The sequence below is a fragment of the Acipenser ruthenus genome, chromosome 40 (genome assembly GCF_902713425.1).
Source record: "Acipenser ruthenus chromosome 40, fAciRut3.2 maternal haplotype, whole genome shotgun sequence".
Classification (NCBI taxonomy): Eukaryota; Metazoa; Chordata; class Actinopteri; order Acipenseriformes; family Acipenseridae; genus Acipenser; species Acipenser ruthenus.
The window spans coordinates 5,384,734-5,397,689 of NC_081228.1; the positions used below are offsets into that span (position 1 = coordinate 5,384,734).

The 12,956-nt window shown below is 41.1% G+C and overlaps 1 protein-coding gene across 15 annotated transcripts in view; it reads right to left on the reverse strand.

The window, feature by feature from the left end:
* Positions 1-291: 291 nt before the first annotated feature.
* LOC117397393 (Friend leukemia integration 1 transcription factor-like) overlaps positions 292-12,956 on the reverse strand; it is a 33,366-nt gene continuing 20,701 nt past the window's right edge. For 8 of the 15 annotated variants that reach the window (XM_059010055.1, XM_059010054.1, XM_059010064.1 and 5 more), the window contains 5 exons: positions 11,400-11,468; positions 3,865-3,927; positions 3,348-3,407; positions 2,962-3,018; positions 292-2,605 (listed from right to left, as the gene is read on the reverse strand). In XM_059010055.1, coding sequence (XP_058866038.1) covers positions 2,076-2,605; positions 2,962-3,018; positions 3,348-3,407; positions 3,865-3,927; positions 11,400-11,468 — 779 coding nt within the window. In that variant the 3' untranslated portion in view covers positions 292-2,075. The remainder of the gene's footprint in view (positions 2,606-2,961; positions 3,019-3,347; positions 3,408-3,864; positions 3,928-11,399; positions 11,469-12,956) is intronic. The other 7 variants (XM_034913154.2, XM_034913157.2, XM_059010060.1 and 4 more) reach the window with 5 other exon arrangements.

Consider the following 12,956-nt stretch of genomic DNA (forward strand, 5'->3'; position numbering starts at 1 on the left):
TTCAGGCACACTTTTGAGACATGCCTTTATCGTTAGTCATGTTTTCAAGCAATAATGGGAGCTTTTTAAAACTCATGGGCATTACATATTGAAGGACTGTGAACCAGTACCAAAGACATACTCATATCCGATGTGTTCAAACCACAAAACCACCCAGTCTTCTAATTGCTTGTACTGCCATTAAAATAGCCACTTTTGGCAACACATGCTTCAGTCCAGTGAATCATGTGTGTAAAATCCACATGTAATAGCAGGAAGATGATTTGACTCAATAAGTTTAGAATAAGGCAGTTTAGAAGAAAACAAAAAAACATTTTTTATTTTGTCACATTTTTTTTTTCTTTACAGCGTAGCCCTTTTACAACAGGTGGGCGTTATACTTCATACATTGCAAGAACAACAATGACAAAAAAAAGATTACTTGCAAAATTATATATATTTATTATCCAAAAAGTACATTGCATATATAAGTAGCGAATAACCCCATCTTAACATGAGGGAGGGGAATTATTCATGTAATGCTACGTATTTAGAATGTCGCGGCAATGGGAGGGAATTTAAGGAGGAATGGGAAGCTTTAAGTTAGGGAATGGTGCCCTTGAAGAGCAAGCGAGTGGGAGAAAAATTCTACCTTAAAAATGATTGTCAATTTGGAATTATGGTTCGTAATGGTTTTGGCATATTTTAATTTTGGGGGAGGGGAGGCTTGTAAAGGATGGGACATAATGATTAGGTTCCACTGCACAATACTGATAATAATGCATCCTGTATCATCATCTATATTCTTTACAATTCGGTAAAAGCTATAGCCCAAATGTACAGATTAACAAAAACAAAACAAAAAGATGTACAAATTTGTTTTAAAAAATGGATTTATTTATTTTTTTTGATAGTAAAAATTGCATTTGTGACCGAGGTCAACTCGTTTATTTAATTTTCTTTTAATACTGTGTAACATATGAAAATAACTCTGCATAATTTATACAGTAAATTGCTTTAACGCGTGGTTGACCAATGTTTTAACAAAAAAAAAAAAAAAATAGGTCTGACAAACGCACAGCGCTCGCGAATCTGAAGACTTCTTTTTCAGCCTCATGTTTTTTTTGCTTTTATTTCATTTAGTTATTTATTTAGTAACTTATTTAGCTTCAACGGTTCATGGCCTGATGTCCGTACTTGGCATCGTAGTCCTTTTGAGGAATCCTCTTCCTAAGAAAGTTCACTCCGTCTTGGAAAGTGTTTAAGATTAAGAACATGAGCGGAGGTCAAGAATCAGATGGAGAGTCGGAGATCTCCAGTGAAAGGTCTAGAATGCCATCAGTATCATTGCAGACTTCAAAAGGCTTGTGTTCTGGAGTGGGTTCCAGAACACAGGTTGCTTTAGAACACAATCCTGGAACACAGTCCTTGAAGGCTAAATAGAAGAGGATACTTCATGGAGCCTAGGACATGTGCCATAAAGATCTGGGTTCAGAACATTGAAGACCAATGGTTCGTATGTTCTTATGACGGTGTTTCATAGCCTCTGGAGATGTTTCCTTTGCTGGTTTTGAAAATTCCAGTTTGGATGACACCTCAGTATTAAAAAAAAAAAAAAAAGATTAAGTCTTCCAGTTGCCAACCAAACTTCACTGAGATGCCCTCTAGAATTCCATGCAAAGAAGTATGTAAGACGATTGAAAATCTTAGATCTTCCCATTGAAAGGTATAGGTTCATGTAGATGGCTATTACTATCTAAGGAGTTACAGCACTTGGTCCTGCTTGAGACCCTTTGCAGTTGGGTCCATGTCTTGGGATGATCAACGAGAGTGCCCAGCGATCACCTTCACCAGTCTGTGTAATACTGAAGAGTTCCTGAAAACCATTGCTACTGGCCCAAGATCCAGTCCAGAAGAGCACAAAAACACACACACACACAAAACATAAAACAACCGCTCTACAGGTGAATAAGTAGTATTCCATTTCTAAGTGAACGATTAATCCAGTTTTTTTTTTCATTTTTTTTTTTTTTTGTTCACAAGTTCAAAGATTTTCCAGAAGAGGAATCCAGGATTGAGTGCAGGTCCGAACAGCACTAGTAGTAGCTGCCCAGGTGGGACGGAACGTGGGTGTTGGGGTGCCGAGGCACATTGGGGTTGGGGTAGATCCCTCCAGCTGGGGAGCTCCAGTAGGGGGCAGCCGCGCCAAAGAAACTGGAGGAGGTGACGGGCATGGAGGAAGGGTGTGGGGAGACAAAGTTCACCTTCTGCTGGTGGGCGTGATAGGAAGGCATGTAGGCCAGGTCCGAGGGGTACTTGTACATGGAGGACTCGGTGGGGTGTGGCTGCAGGGCCTGGGCGATGCCGTGGAAATCGAACTTGTAGGCGTAGCGCTTGCCGTGCACCTTGGTCATGATGTTCTTGTCGTAGTAGTAGCGCAGGGCGCGGCTCAGCTTGTCGTAGTTCATGTTGGGCTTGCTCTTGCGCTCCCCCCAGCGACGCGCCACCTCGTCCGGGTCCGTCATCTTGAACTCCCCGTTGGTCCCCTCCCAGGTGATGCATCCGGCGTTGGAGCTGTCCGACAGGAGCTCCAGCAGGAACTGCCACAGCTGGATCTGCCCACTCCCTGCGTCAACGACAGAACAAAACAAGGATCAGCAACGCGGCCCCTGCTGCTGTCTCTCACAGCTGACTTCCTGTCCTGCAGTCTATCCAAATCCCTCTATCATGTCTGAAGCAGCACCTTTAGTTCTGTTGTTTAGCCTGTTTTATTTGAATGACTTCCCTGGTATAAATGATACTGTGACGCTGTATGTCTTAAAATCGCTGCAGTTGCACTAAAACATGGAGAAGAGACTAGAAGATGATACTTAAGCGAATGGAATGGGGGGTGCATAGTAATAGATGAACTAATGTGTGGAACAGCAGACAGACAGACAGGGAGTTATATAGATAGACCAAAATCAAATGAATTCATCTTACTTGTCTTACCTGGGTTTGCTAATCGACTGCTAGTGGGACCCAGAATCTGGTAGGGATCTTAGAAAATAAGAAAACAGATTTAATAGATTGGACTTTAAGAATCTGAAACGAATTACAACATTTAGTTAAACATGGAGTGCTGTTTTGAAGACTAAATTGATGGATGTGAATTTGTGTTCTTGACTCAGTAACTGTAGTTAGTCAGTGTTTCCAAAGCTGCAGATTGACTGGGGATTGGGGTAAAACAGCAGCTAACAGTCGAAAAGACAATAAAAGCTATCTCTTCTTGTGCAGCATTGCATTGAAATTAGACTGCTCCTTCCTGACAGCTGTCTGCCCAGCGAGCCTCTCCAGTGCAGTATATGGTGCCTGTGTCACTCACTCACCTGGCTGTGGTCTCTGCTGCTCAGAGCTCTTGGAAACGTTCTGTGTGACTGCTGGAGAGCCTGTAAAACACAGCGCCTTTTTAAAACGGGGGACTACTCCAAAGAAAGCACAGTAAAAACAGTACCTCTTAGCGCTTACAATTTTGAAATGTTCAGGAATCCATGAGAAATATTAAGAGTTATACTAGCTAACGTATGCTTTGTTCACTTTGTATCGTGTTCTGTTTCAGTCATTGTATTCTGGCGACTTTTTAAGACGGAAGTTTAAAGCACCCCTGTGACTTCAACTGAGCTCTCAGAATCCTGTCCAATCAGAATGCAGCCATTACCCAGCAGCACTCTGACTAGTGTTTGTAAGCAATACCACATTCGCTCTCAGTATACTTTCTTTAAACTCGACGTTTTCCTTATAATCCCTCTGTTTCCTTTGCTGTAAACCAAACGGCTGACAAGCAAAACACTAGTAAAATAAAAACCGAGGAAACAAATCAAGCAGTGAGTGTGATTTCGCATTCACCTTTTACACTGTGCATGCTGTTAGTCCACCCCGGCGGTCGCCTCACTGACTCATAGGAGGGATCTGGAAGGCATGAATAAAAGACAGGAGTTATATAGAGGCCTGCTACTGTACAGGAAACACTTGACAGTGGATGCCAAAGTTTACGTGTGGCGCGTTTTCAAATGATACATGTGCAGCTTTCAAAGAACCACGTTGAGTCAGGGGCTCTCAACCTTTTTTCAATCACGCCCCACCTTTGCAATTTTTTTTTTGTACTTTACCTTTGTTATGTACTGAACAAGGGTACCATACGACAGGAAGTCCCTGCTTTATTAAGAGTGTAAGAGAGAAACTATATAAAATAACGCATTTGCGAGTTTGTAAAATTCACTTTTTTTGTGAAAGTTTGACACGTCCTACCGGTTGAGAACGGTTATGTTAAGCAAACACATTTTTTAAAACAGATTTTTGGGAGAGTACTAGACCCCTTCCTCACCACAGGAAGCACTCCTTTCTGTTCTATTTCCGTTAGTTTGCTCTCGCTTGCTCACTGCTCTGGTTTGTTTGTTAGTGGCGGGGAGGGGAGAAAGTGAGTAACAGAAAAACCACAAGAAAGACGGTTTGTGCTGCAACGCCCCTGTATTTTCCCTCAGCAGCATTCCCTGGGTTTAGTGAGTAACTGGACTGTTATGGAAAAAAATCCAAAGAGCCAAAGCTGAACGCTGTCTATAAAAAGCTTCCCGGCAGCTCTACAGCCAGACTCCTCTGAGATCGCTGGCCGCGTCGTGGTGGTTTCATTTGGCACGTAAGCCACCTAAATAGGGGTGAGACCACCAGGTCCATGTAGAACAGACTGTATGAGACACATTCATGGTACCTGTTGTATTATAATTTGGGCAGGTTATGTAATGGTTGTAATTTACAGATTGAGGGGGGGTTGGAGGCTCTGTTACAGTATAGAGGGGTACAGATTGTGGGAGAGTTGAGGGCTCTGTTACAGTATAGAGGGGTACAGATTGAGGGAGAGTCGGGGGCTCTGTTACAGTATAGAGGGGTACAGATTGAGGGAGAGTTGAGGGCTCTGTTACAGTATAGAGGGGTACAGATTGAGGGAGAGCTGGGGGCTCTGTTACAGTATAGAGGGGTTCAGATTGAGGGAGAGTTGGGGGCTCTGTTACAGTATAGAGGGGTTCAGATTGAGGGAGAGTTGGGGATACTGTCAGATTAAGGCATTCTGTTTGTTTTAGTTCACAATGAATGGATCTGGTCTGGAAAGAGTTAAGTGTACGAAATCTGAGCAGGGTAGCTTTGCTTCCCCTCTCTCCGCCTCTCAGCCGCTTTGTCTAGACCTTATTGAAATCACGTCTATCCTCTGTTAAAAGGTGCTAAGAGACGCACGGGCTACAGACTGACTGCTTTGTGCCCTACATTGTTTTTCTTGAGTTGGCCCCAAACGCTGTGTAAGTGAAGTGCAAGGCTACCCTCTCGTGGCCAGCCTGGGTTCATGTTTAAGTCAATCAGCTGAACTCTGCAAACCACAGTTTCAATCACCACCTCGCACACGTCACAGTAAACCATGGCATGTCCAAGGCTTTTCTACAAGCTGTGATGCAGTTCAGTTCCGACTGTATGAATACTGGAACTGCAGCGGTAAATACAGAGTCATCAGTAGAACTGGGCACGGCTCATTTCTCTTATATTCCGCTTGTAATGCAGGGTTACATCACAAGACCCCGGGACAAGTCTGCTATCCCATCACATTTGACTTATTATTATTGTACAACAGCATAACAAAAGCCATCTTGAAGTCATTGTGGAGCTCAAGTAGCAAAACCCATTCTTTATAACTGCTGGGGTGACTCATCATACAAATAGATTGTATTGCTGAGGGTTTCTACTGTGTTTACTTAAGCGGACTACCAGCTGGATATTTGTAATCTGTTATGAAAATTGTACCAAATGAAATTCTCACATCAGGCCCTATTGGCTAAACTCTGGATCATCATGAACTGTGTTTTTTTTTTTAAAAGCCACTTCTTTAAATAATGATGAAGGCCATATGCTTCCGTTACTGTATGCACATAGAAACTATACAGTAGTCTTGCTTCATTTAGTAGCAATGATTTTGTTTTCATTTTTAACATTCAATCATAAAACATCTCTCTCTCTCTCTCTCTCTCTCTCTCTCTCTCTCTCTCTCTCTCTCTCTCTCTCTCTCTCTCTCTCTCTCTCTCTCTCTCTCTCTCTCTCTCTCTCTCTCTCTCTCTCTCTCTCTCTCTCTCTCTCAAAGAATTACCCAAGCCTGAGCACTTTACTTTTCCAGATGGACTGTTACTACAATGTGAGGCACCAATCAAACAATACCATCTAGTAAAAGCCAGACTTATATTACAAGGCTTATTTTACAATGAAAACTGCTTAATCGAATCAACTGTTAATTGAATCAGCTGCATTGCAATGAATTACTGAATGACCCGTGTACGGGCACATGAAGAGGTTTTCTGTCTGTTGAATAATTATGTATGTGTGTGTTTTTTTTTTTAATGAAGTATTTATTTAAGTATTTTTTTTGTACCAGCATAGGAGTTGGTGCTTGACCTCTTTCTGTTTTATATCACGTAGAAAACTGAGACACATTCACTTGTTTTGTTGAAGAATTAGCCATACGTTAAAAATGTTTTTTTATTTAAAATCTTAAATCAAATTGGAATAAAACGCACACGTTTTAATAGTCGAAGGAAGTCTTTTTCACTCTATTTCAGTCTAGAACCTGTTTTAACCTTGTCCCTCATTATTGAATTGAGCTGCCTGGAGACTTGTTCCAGCCAGGTCTTTGAACATGTAATTGAACCTAGCTGCTCGATTTTAAGCAATTAAGGATATGGTTTGAATAAGTCCCGGTTTGGAAAGGACTCGGAGAGCCAAAAAGTGAGTCCCCCGGCCTAAAATATATTTTGAAGTCAACTGCATAACATCCAGAATGCCCTCCTTAAAGGGCAGGGTTCAGAGCTTTGTATGAACTGCATCTAAAGAAAGTGATACTGCAAGTCCGATTTAAAAAACAGTGAACCTAACAGAAGTACAAGCAAAAAAAATGGAGCCCTTCAGTCGAAAGCTACAACAAACAGGACAGTTTAGAAAAGGGAGCTGGATATGCCAGAGCAAGCTAAGCTTTACTCATTTATTTATTTGTATGTTTGACAAAGGAAGGCACACTTTAAAATAAACCATTCCATATTGCACCGGGGGTCTCCCCTTTCTGAGGGAGGGAATGGGATCGTGATTGCACACAGTGTGAGTGCAGGATACACTGTCTGCTTCAATTCTGAAGGAGCCAGTGTGAGGCTGAGCTGCAGTGGCTGAGAGGGGTCCTCGGAGAGTTGCGTTTCCTGCCTGCCTCGCCTTCAGACAGCCTCTCTTTGTTTCACAGGCTTCTTTTTTAACTTTTTTTTTTTGGTGAAAAAAACACACAAGGGCTGCCTCCTTCCAAGAGAAGGGTCACAGGGAGAGAAAAAACAAAAAAATTGCAGAGAGACAAAACAGAAACTCGGAATTTGAAAAAAAACCAATTACGATAGGCCCTCGCTACTGTCTAATAGGTTGAAAGTAAGCAGGTTTTTATTATGAAAAATGAGTCCAATAAAGTTAGGTACTACTTAACGTTAGTCTAAAAGTTAGACTGCTGCACCAATACGGTAAGTAACCCTATCAAATAGAATAATGTGTTATCATGCCTGTCAGTACAATGAACATCAATGTGTGTTACAGTTCATGGATAAGGTCAATAGAAATTGCAATCGAGTATTGCTCTTTGAATCCACTGTCTAAGCCCTATGGAATGCTGTGCTGCATTTTGATTCAGACAGAGAACAGTTAGTTGTACAGCTATGGCCAAATGTTTTGTATCACCTCAAATTTTTATTTAAACTAAAGTAATCAAAGAAACTGCAAAAGTCTACCGAAAGCAATAGCTGAACAGAATTTCGTTAAGTATATGGAAATCTACAAAGCGGTATGTAATTCAATATGTTAACATTATTCACCAGGTTTTATTACTTTATGAAGAGTTCATTCGATAGGGTGATGATACACTTTTGGCCAGAGCTGTAGAGTTTCAGGCTCTAGACTGACTGTTCTGCTGATTTGAAGTTTTTTTTCATGTGGGCCTTCGGTAAATCACAATGTTTGTCTAGTTTTACCTTAGCGTTCTGGCTGAGCATTTTGAAGCTGAATGGTAACTCCGAAAGTTAGTGATAACTGTGCTTGACTTAGTGTGCATGAATTTGTTTAGCGATGACACAATGAAAACTGAAGATGATCTGTTCTACAGACAGCAAGCATGCTTGTTTTATTGAATTGAACAATGGCATTGCTTTCATGGACTGTCTGCTAGCAGTGAAACACAGGGAGGGATGCTGGAGCTTTTGCTAAAGGCATGTACTGTAAAATAAATAAATAAATAAAATTCTGCAGTATCTGATTGGAATAAACTTTAAAACAACTGAGAGGGTGTCTAATTTCAATAAAAGAAACGAAAAAACATTTCCAATAATTCAATCTAACACTGCCTGGTTTCAGTTAAAGGAAACAGACAGGGTTTTTTTTTTCTTTTAAGTATTTTTTACTGATCTCTATTTCTTTTTTTTTTTTTAGCTGAGGGGAGCGGTACATGAGTCAATCAGTGGAAGTATCCCACTGTTTTTGTTAGTTCAGACGACTGGCATGTATAATGAAAAAAAGAGAGCGATTTGATCTGTCCATAATCTTATCCCCTTTGCCCGTTAAGCTAATTGAATTAATAAGGGAAAATATTAGGCACTTCCAAACAAATCTGCGGCCTGGGAACGATAATCATTCTTCAGTGGTCTTATCTCGGTTTCCTTTCCCTCGGCCTCACCTAGATAGACAAGCTGCTAAAGCTCCCAGGAACGAATGCTATCATTATTATTGCAGACTTTCGGAGCTGCACTGTGGCACTGCACCACCTACTCCCCTGCTGCCTCACTTCATTATGATGTGATAAATCGGGAGCTCCAGGCTCTGCCCTCCGCGTGGTATTCTGGTATTTCATAGGCTTAGAGAAGCTAAAACTATTTTTTAAAAGGAATTTTCCATTTTCGCTTTCTTTCACATTCAAGACATAGGAACAAGTGTTTTTTTTGGCTATACCTTTTTTAATCGGATCAGCTAAAACAGGTACAAAAAAGATAGACACCAGCTTTAAAGTCAGGTGAAATTGAAGGCGAAGAAAGTTCCTCTAGCGGTGTCAGAAAATTTAAAATCAACAAACGCAGCAGCGTCACAAGAATAAGCGCTTTAATGCTAAAAGAAAACAAAAATTATTTGACAAACGATTCAAGGCATTGAGACAGACGTCTAGCCCAAATATCGGTTAGGTTTCTTTTAGTATTGGTTCAGGCTCCATTGCTACCAATAAATCATTTATAAAAAAAAAGGTTGAGAATGTTTAGGAAACTAGTAAGAAACCTCTGGCTAGCGACTTGTTACAGCTGGAGGTTTAGAAAGTGAAGTGCTCATGCTGTGTGTTGGGTTCTCCTTTCGGAGTGCAGCGTGTGCTGTGCTGCCTGGCTCAGTGCAGGGTGGAGCAGCTGGGCAGACAGAGCAAGAGACGACAAACTAAAGAGTTTCAGCATTATCCCAAAGGCAGCAAGCCGTAGAAAACCTGGAACAGTGCATCGCTTTGCCTTTCTGTTATGAACGTGTAAGAAAACGTTTGCTCATGACAAACAGCAGCACCAAACAGCCTCTTTATACCCCAGACCAGGTCAACAGAGATAGAGCCAGAGGCTTCTGTGCAAACAGGCAACCCACCTGAGTGTGTGTGTGTGTGTGTGTGCGTGCGTGCTTGCGTGCGTGCTTGTGTGTGTGCACCTGCTAACATGAGCCGAAGTGCTGGTGTGTACTACAATTGATAGGATTATGCAATTGAGTTTGAAGTTCCTTAATGCTGAAGCTTATAAATCAATAATCTCCTTATTTGCCTATTTGTCAATAAATCCCCATATAAAGCAATGAGTACCCCACACACAAACACACACACACACACACACACACAAACACACACACACACACACACCTGTACACTTACAGTTATTACGTGTAGGATCTACCTTATGTACTGTAAATCTGTGCCGGCTTGTTTCAGAAGACACCCTTGTATTATACAAGCATTAAAATGACAGACGCCTTGTTTACTACTAGACATCCCCCTTGTTGCCCTGCTCCTGAATTCATTTAGAAAAAACAACAGAGCGCGTAGTTCTGCCTTTGAGGCACCAGCACCTGTCCCTTGTGCAGAGAAGAGGCTTCGAAGCAACCTGGCCATGAGATCTCTGCTCATGACTGCCATTAGAGCAGAGCAGGAGAGGTGCCTGTTGCTGCTTTGTCTTGCTAATGCCCCTGTATTGTGGAAGCGCTTTCAGCAGCCTGTGTTCAGGTAAAGGCAAGGGGGCGGGGTGAGGTTGAATAGGAGCTTCAAGTGGCTCCGTTATTATCCCCTTCACAAAGAACGCACCTGCCAATTGCTCTGCTTATAATAATATCTGCATCCACTTGCCCAGGACTAAGAACAGACGCAGGCAGCGCACAAAGATTGAGGGAGATGAAGTGTTGGGGTTTGTAAAAGCAAAGGGTGCAGGTTTTTTTTTTATATATGTTGTTGGCTTGAATTCACTTTAATGTAATCTTTTGTTACCCATGTCCTCCTTTTATCTCTGTTACCCACCAGCCCCCGCTCCCTCACATTTTAGTAAATTACTTTTAAAAAATGGCTTCTTTAAATTCATGTTTACAATTTTTTTTTAAAACCATGTTGTTTTCCATTCAAATCTCTTTTTTGTTGTTGTTTCTTTTCTTGTTGCTTACTTTTACCCTCAAATTTCCCTTCCCTCCTTCCGCTGTGAAAAGCTTTATAATGGTCCACCTTATAGAAGAGCTTTATTCCTACCAAAACAGTAGAGAATACGCCCCAACACTAGAATCTACAACAGAGAATTAGTTGCAGCTATAATTCTCTGGAACAAACACATGTGCATCATCATCCTGTAATTCTCTGTGACAAACACATCATCGTTTCTTAGTACTGAATTCTGTCTCATATTCAGTGTATTGATTTAGATGCAGATTTTGAAGATAACATTCCCCGTTTTTAAAACTGATGAACTTTTTTTAAACCTGATGTCACTAAATCACACCTATTTTAATGATCTTAACAGTGGCTGATCAATGAACGCCACTCTATTAGAAAAATGTAACATCCTATCCCCTTCAGTCACTCTGTGCACAGTTAAGTTAAATCTATGTATCTATTTTATATTGCATATATGTGTTTCTTGAGCTCCATAGAGTTCACACAAACTAAAACGTAGATGAATCTCTTTAGTTTATTTATGGATGTAGAAATATAAAAACTCAGGAAAGTTAATATCTGAATGATTCAGATCACTGCAAAAGCCTGGCTGTGCCTGGGCTCCTTGCTTCTCCACATTTGCCCTACTAAAGAGGTCTGCAGTATTGTGCAGAGTATCACTCACCTTCCTTGACTGCCAGGCGTGGGGACTGTTCAGTGTGAGACGGGGCGTTGTAGGACAACGAGGAGCTGCCTGCAACGCAACAGAGAGACCAGTTAGAAGGGAAGCAGCTGTTCCTCTTCAGCGCATTTAGGAAACTAGCTCTTGCTATTTCCTTCAAGAGCCCACAGTTACCAAATTGACCAGATTTATTTATTTAACCAGGATAGAGCCCTGGAGATAGACATTTCATTTCAAGGGGGTTCTGGTAGGAGAAGGTGGCAAGAAATAACATTATAAAATCAAGGGGCAAGAGTAGACAAATCATTCAGGGCAAAAACACTTAAAACAATCAAAAATAGTAATACAAAATACAAGCGTTCAAAATAAAACTATTCCTTAATGATCTTGGTCATAGTCGCTGTTTACAGGATTTGTAACTCAGGTCAGATTTAAACTACATATTTATGAGTGGTTTAAAAAAGGTTATTTTTATGTTAGAAGGTTCCAAAGATGAGATGCTTGATATACAAAGGCATGTTAGCTCATATTAGATCTCAATTTAGGGATTTTTAAAAGTACATTATTTGATCTTAACGCATAGGTAGCGTTACATGTCTCTAACAGAGAACTTGGAGCATCATGTCTTCTATAAAATTCAGTTATGATTATGAATAGAGCTTGGGACATCATACTGGCCAGTTAGCCAGTGTTGGTATCCACTATGGGAAGGATCAGACACTACAGCACCTCTGAATAAACCATGGAAGTGCGGCACCATGAAGAAAATGGAGGTTATTTCTTGTGTTATCTCTTCTATCCATTACCCTCGCCTACATCAGATACATTGGGTGAGAAGTGTTCTTTTTTTATTTTCACTGGAAAGGGTCTAATGAGGGCAGTGTTTTTCCTGGTATTTGCAGCAGGGGGAGTGGGGGGGGGGGTGTACAGTTCTAGTCTGGTTTTAAAAGCCCCCCAGAGCACTAGCACTGGAGTGAGAGAACAGGGAAGCCATTGTCTGAGGCACAGTCCCAACCCGGCAATCAAACCTAAATGCTCCGCTAAATAATTCCAAACTTATACGGCACGCACAGGTCAAAGACACATGCTGAAAGAGGCATTAACCCTTTGTCAGCCACCACAGGTTTGGCAAAGGCAATTTGTATTGTAACAATACTGTTTATACAAGTTATCACTGCAACTAGCACTCCACAGGGCTACTGATCTTGCTTTAAGAGTTGTTTGATCATTTGAGCCAGCCTTGTGATTGCATGTGAAATGAATACAATAGCACGTGGATTGTGACACCATGTGCTCGCTGTGTGCTTGCTCCTGGGACACCTTTGTAAACAAGCTGTTTGGAGCTCATATGGCTTTTCCAGTAAAACAAAACAAAAAAAAAACTAAAAAAAAACTAAATAAATAAAATGGATCTAACATTGTTCCTTTGTACTTTCACCTGCCCCGAAAGCATATTATATATACCGAATTATCTACAGAATTACATTTGAGACGACTTATTTCTTTTTTAAACAGACTTTTGAATAAATCATGAGTTAAAGCGTTTCTCTGTTTTGTAAC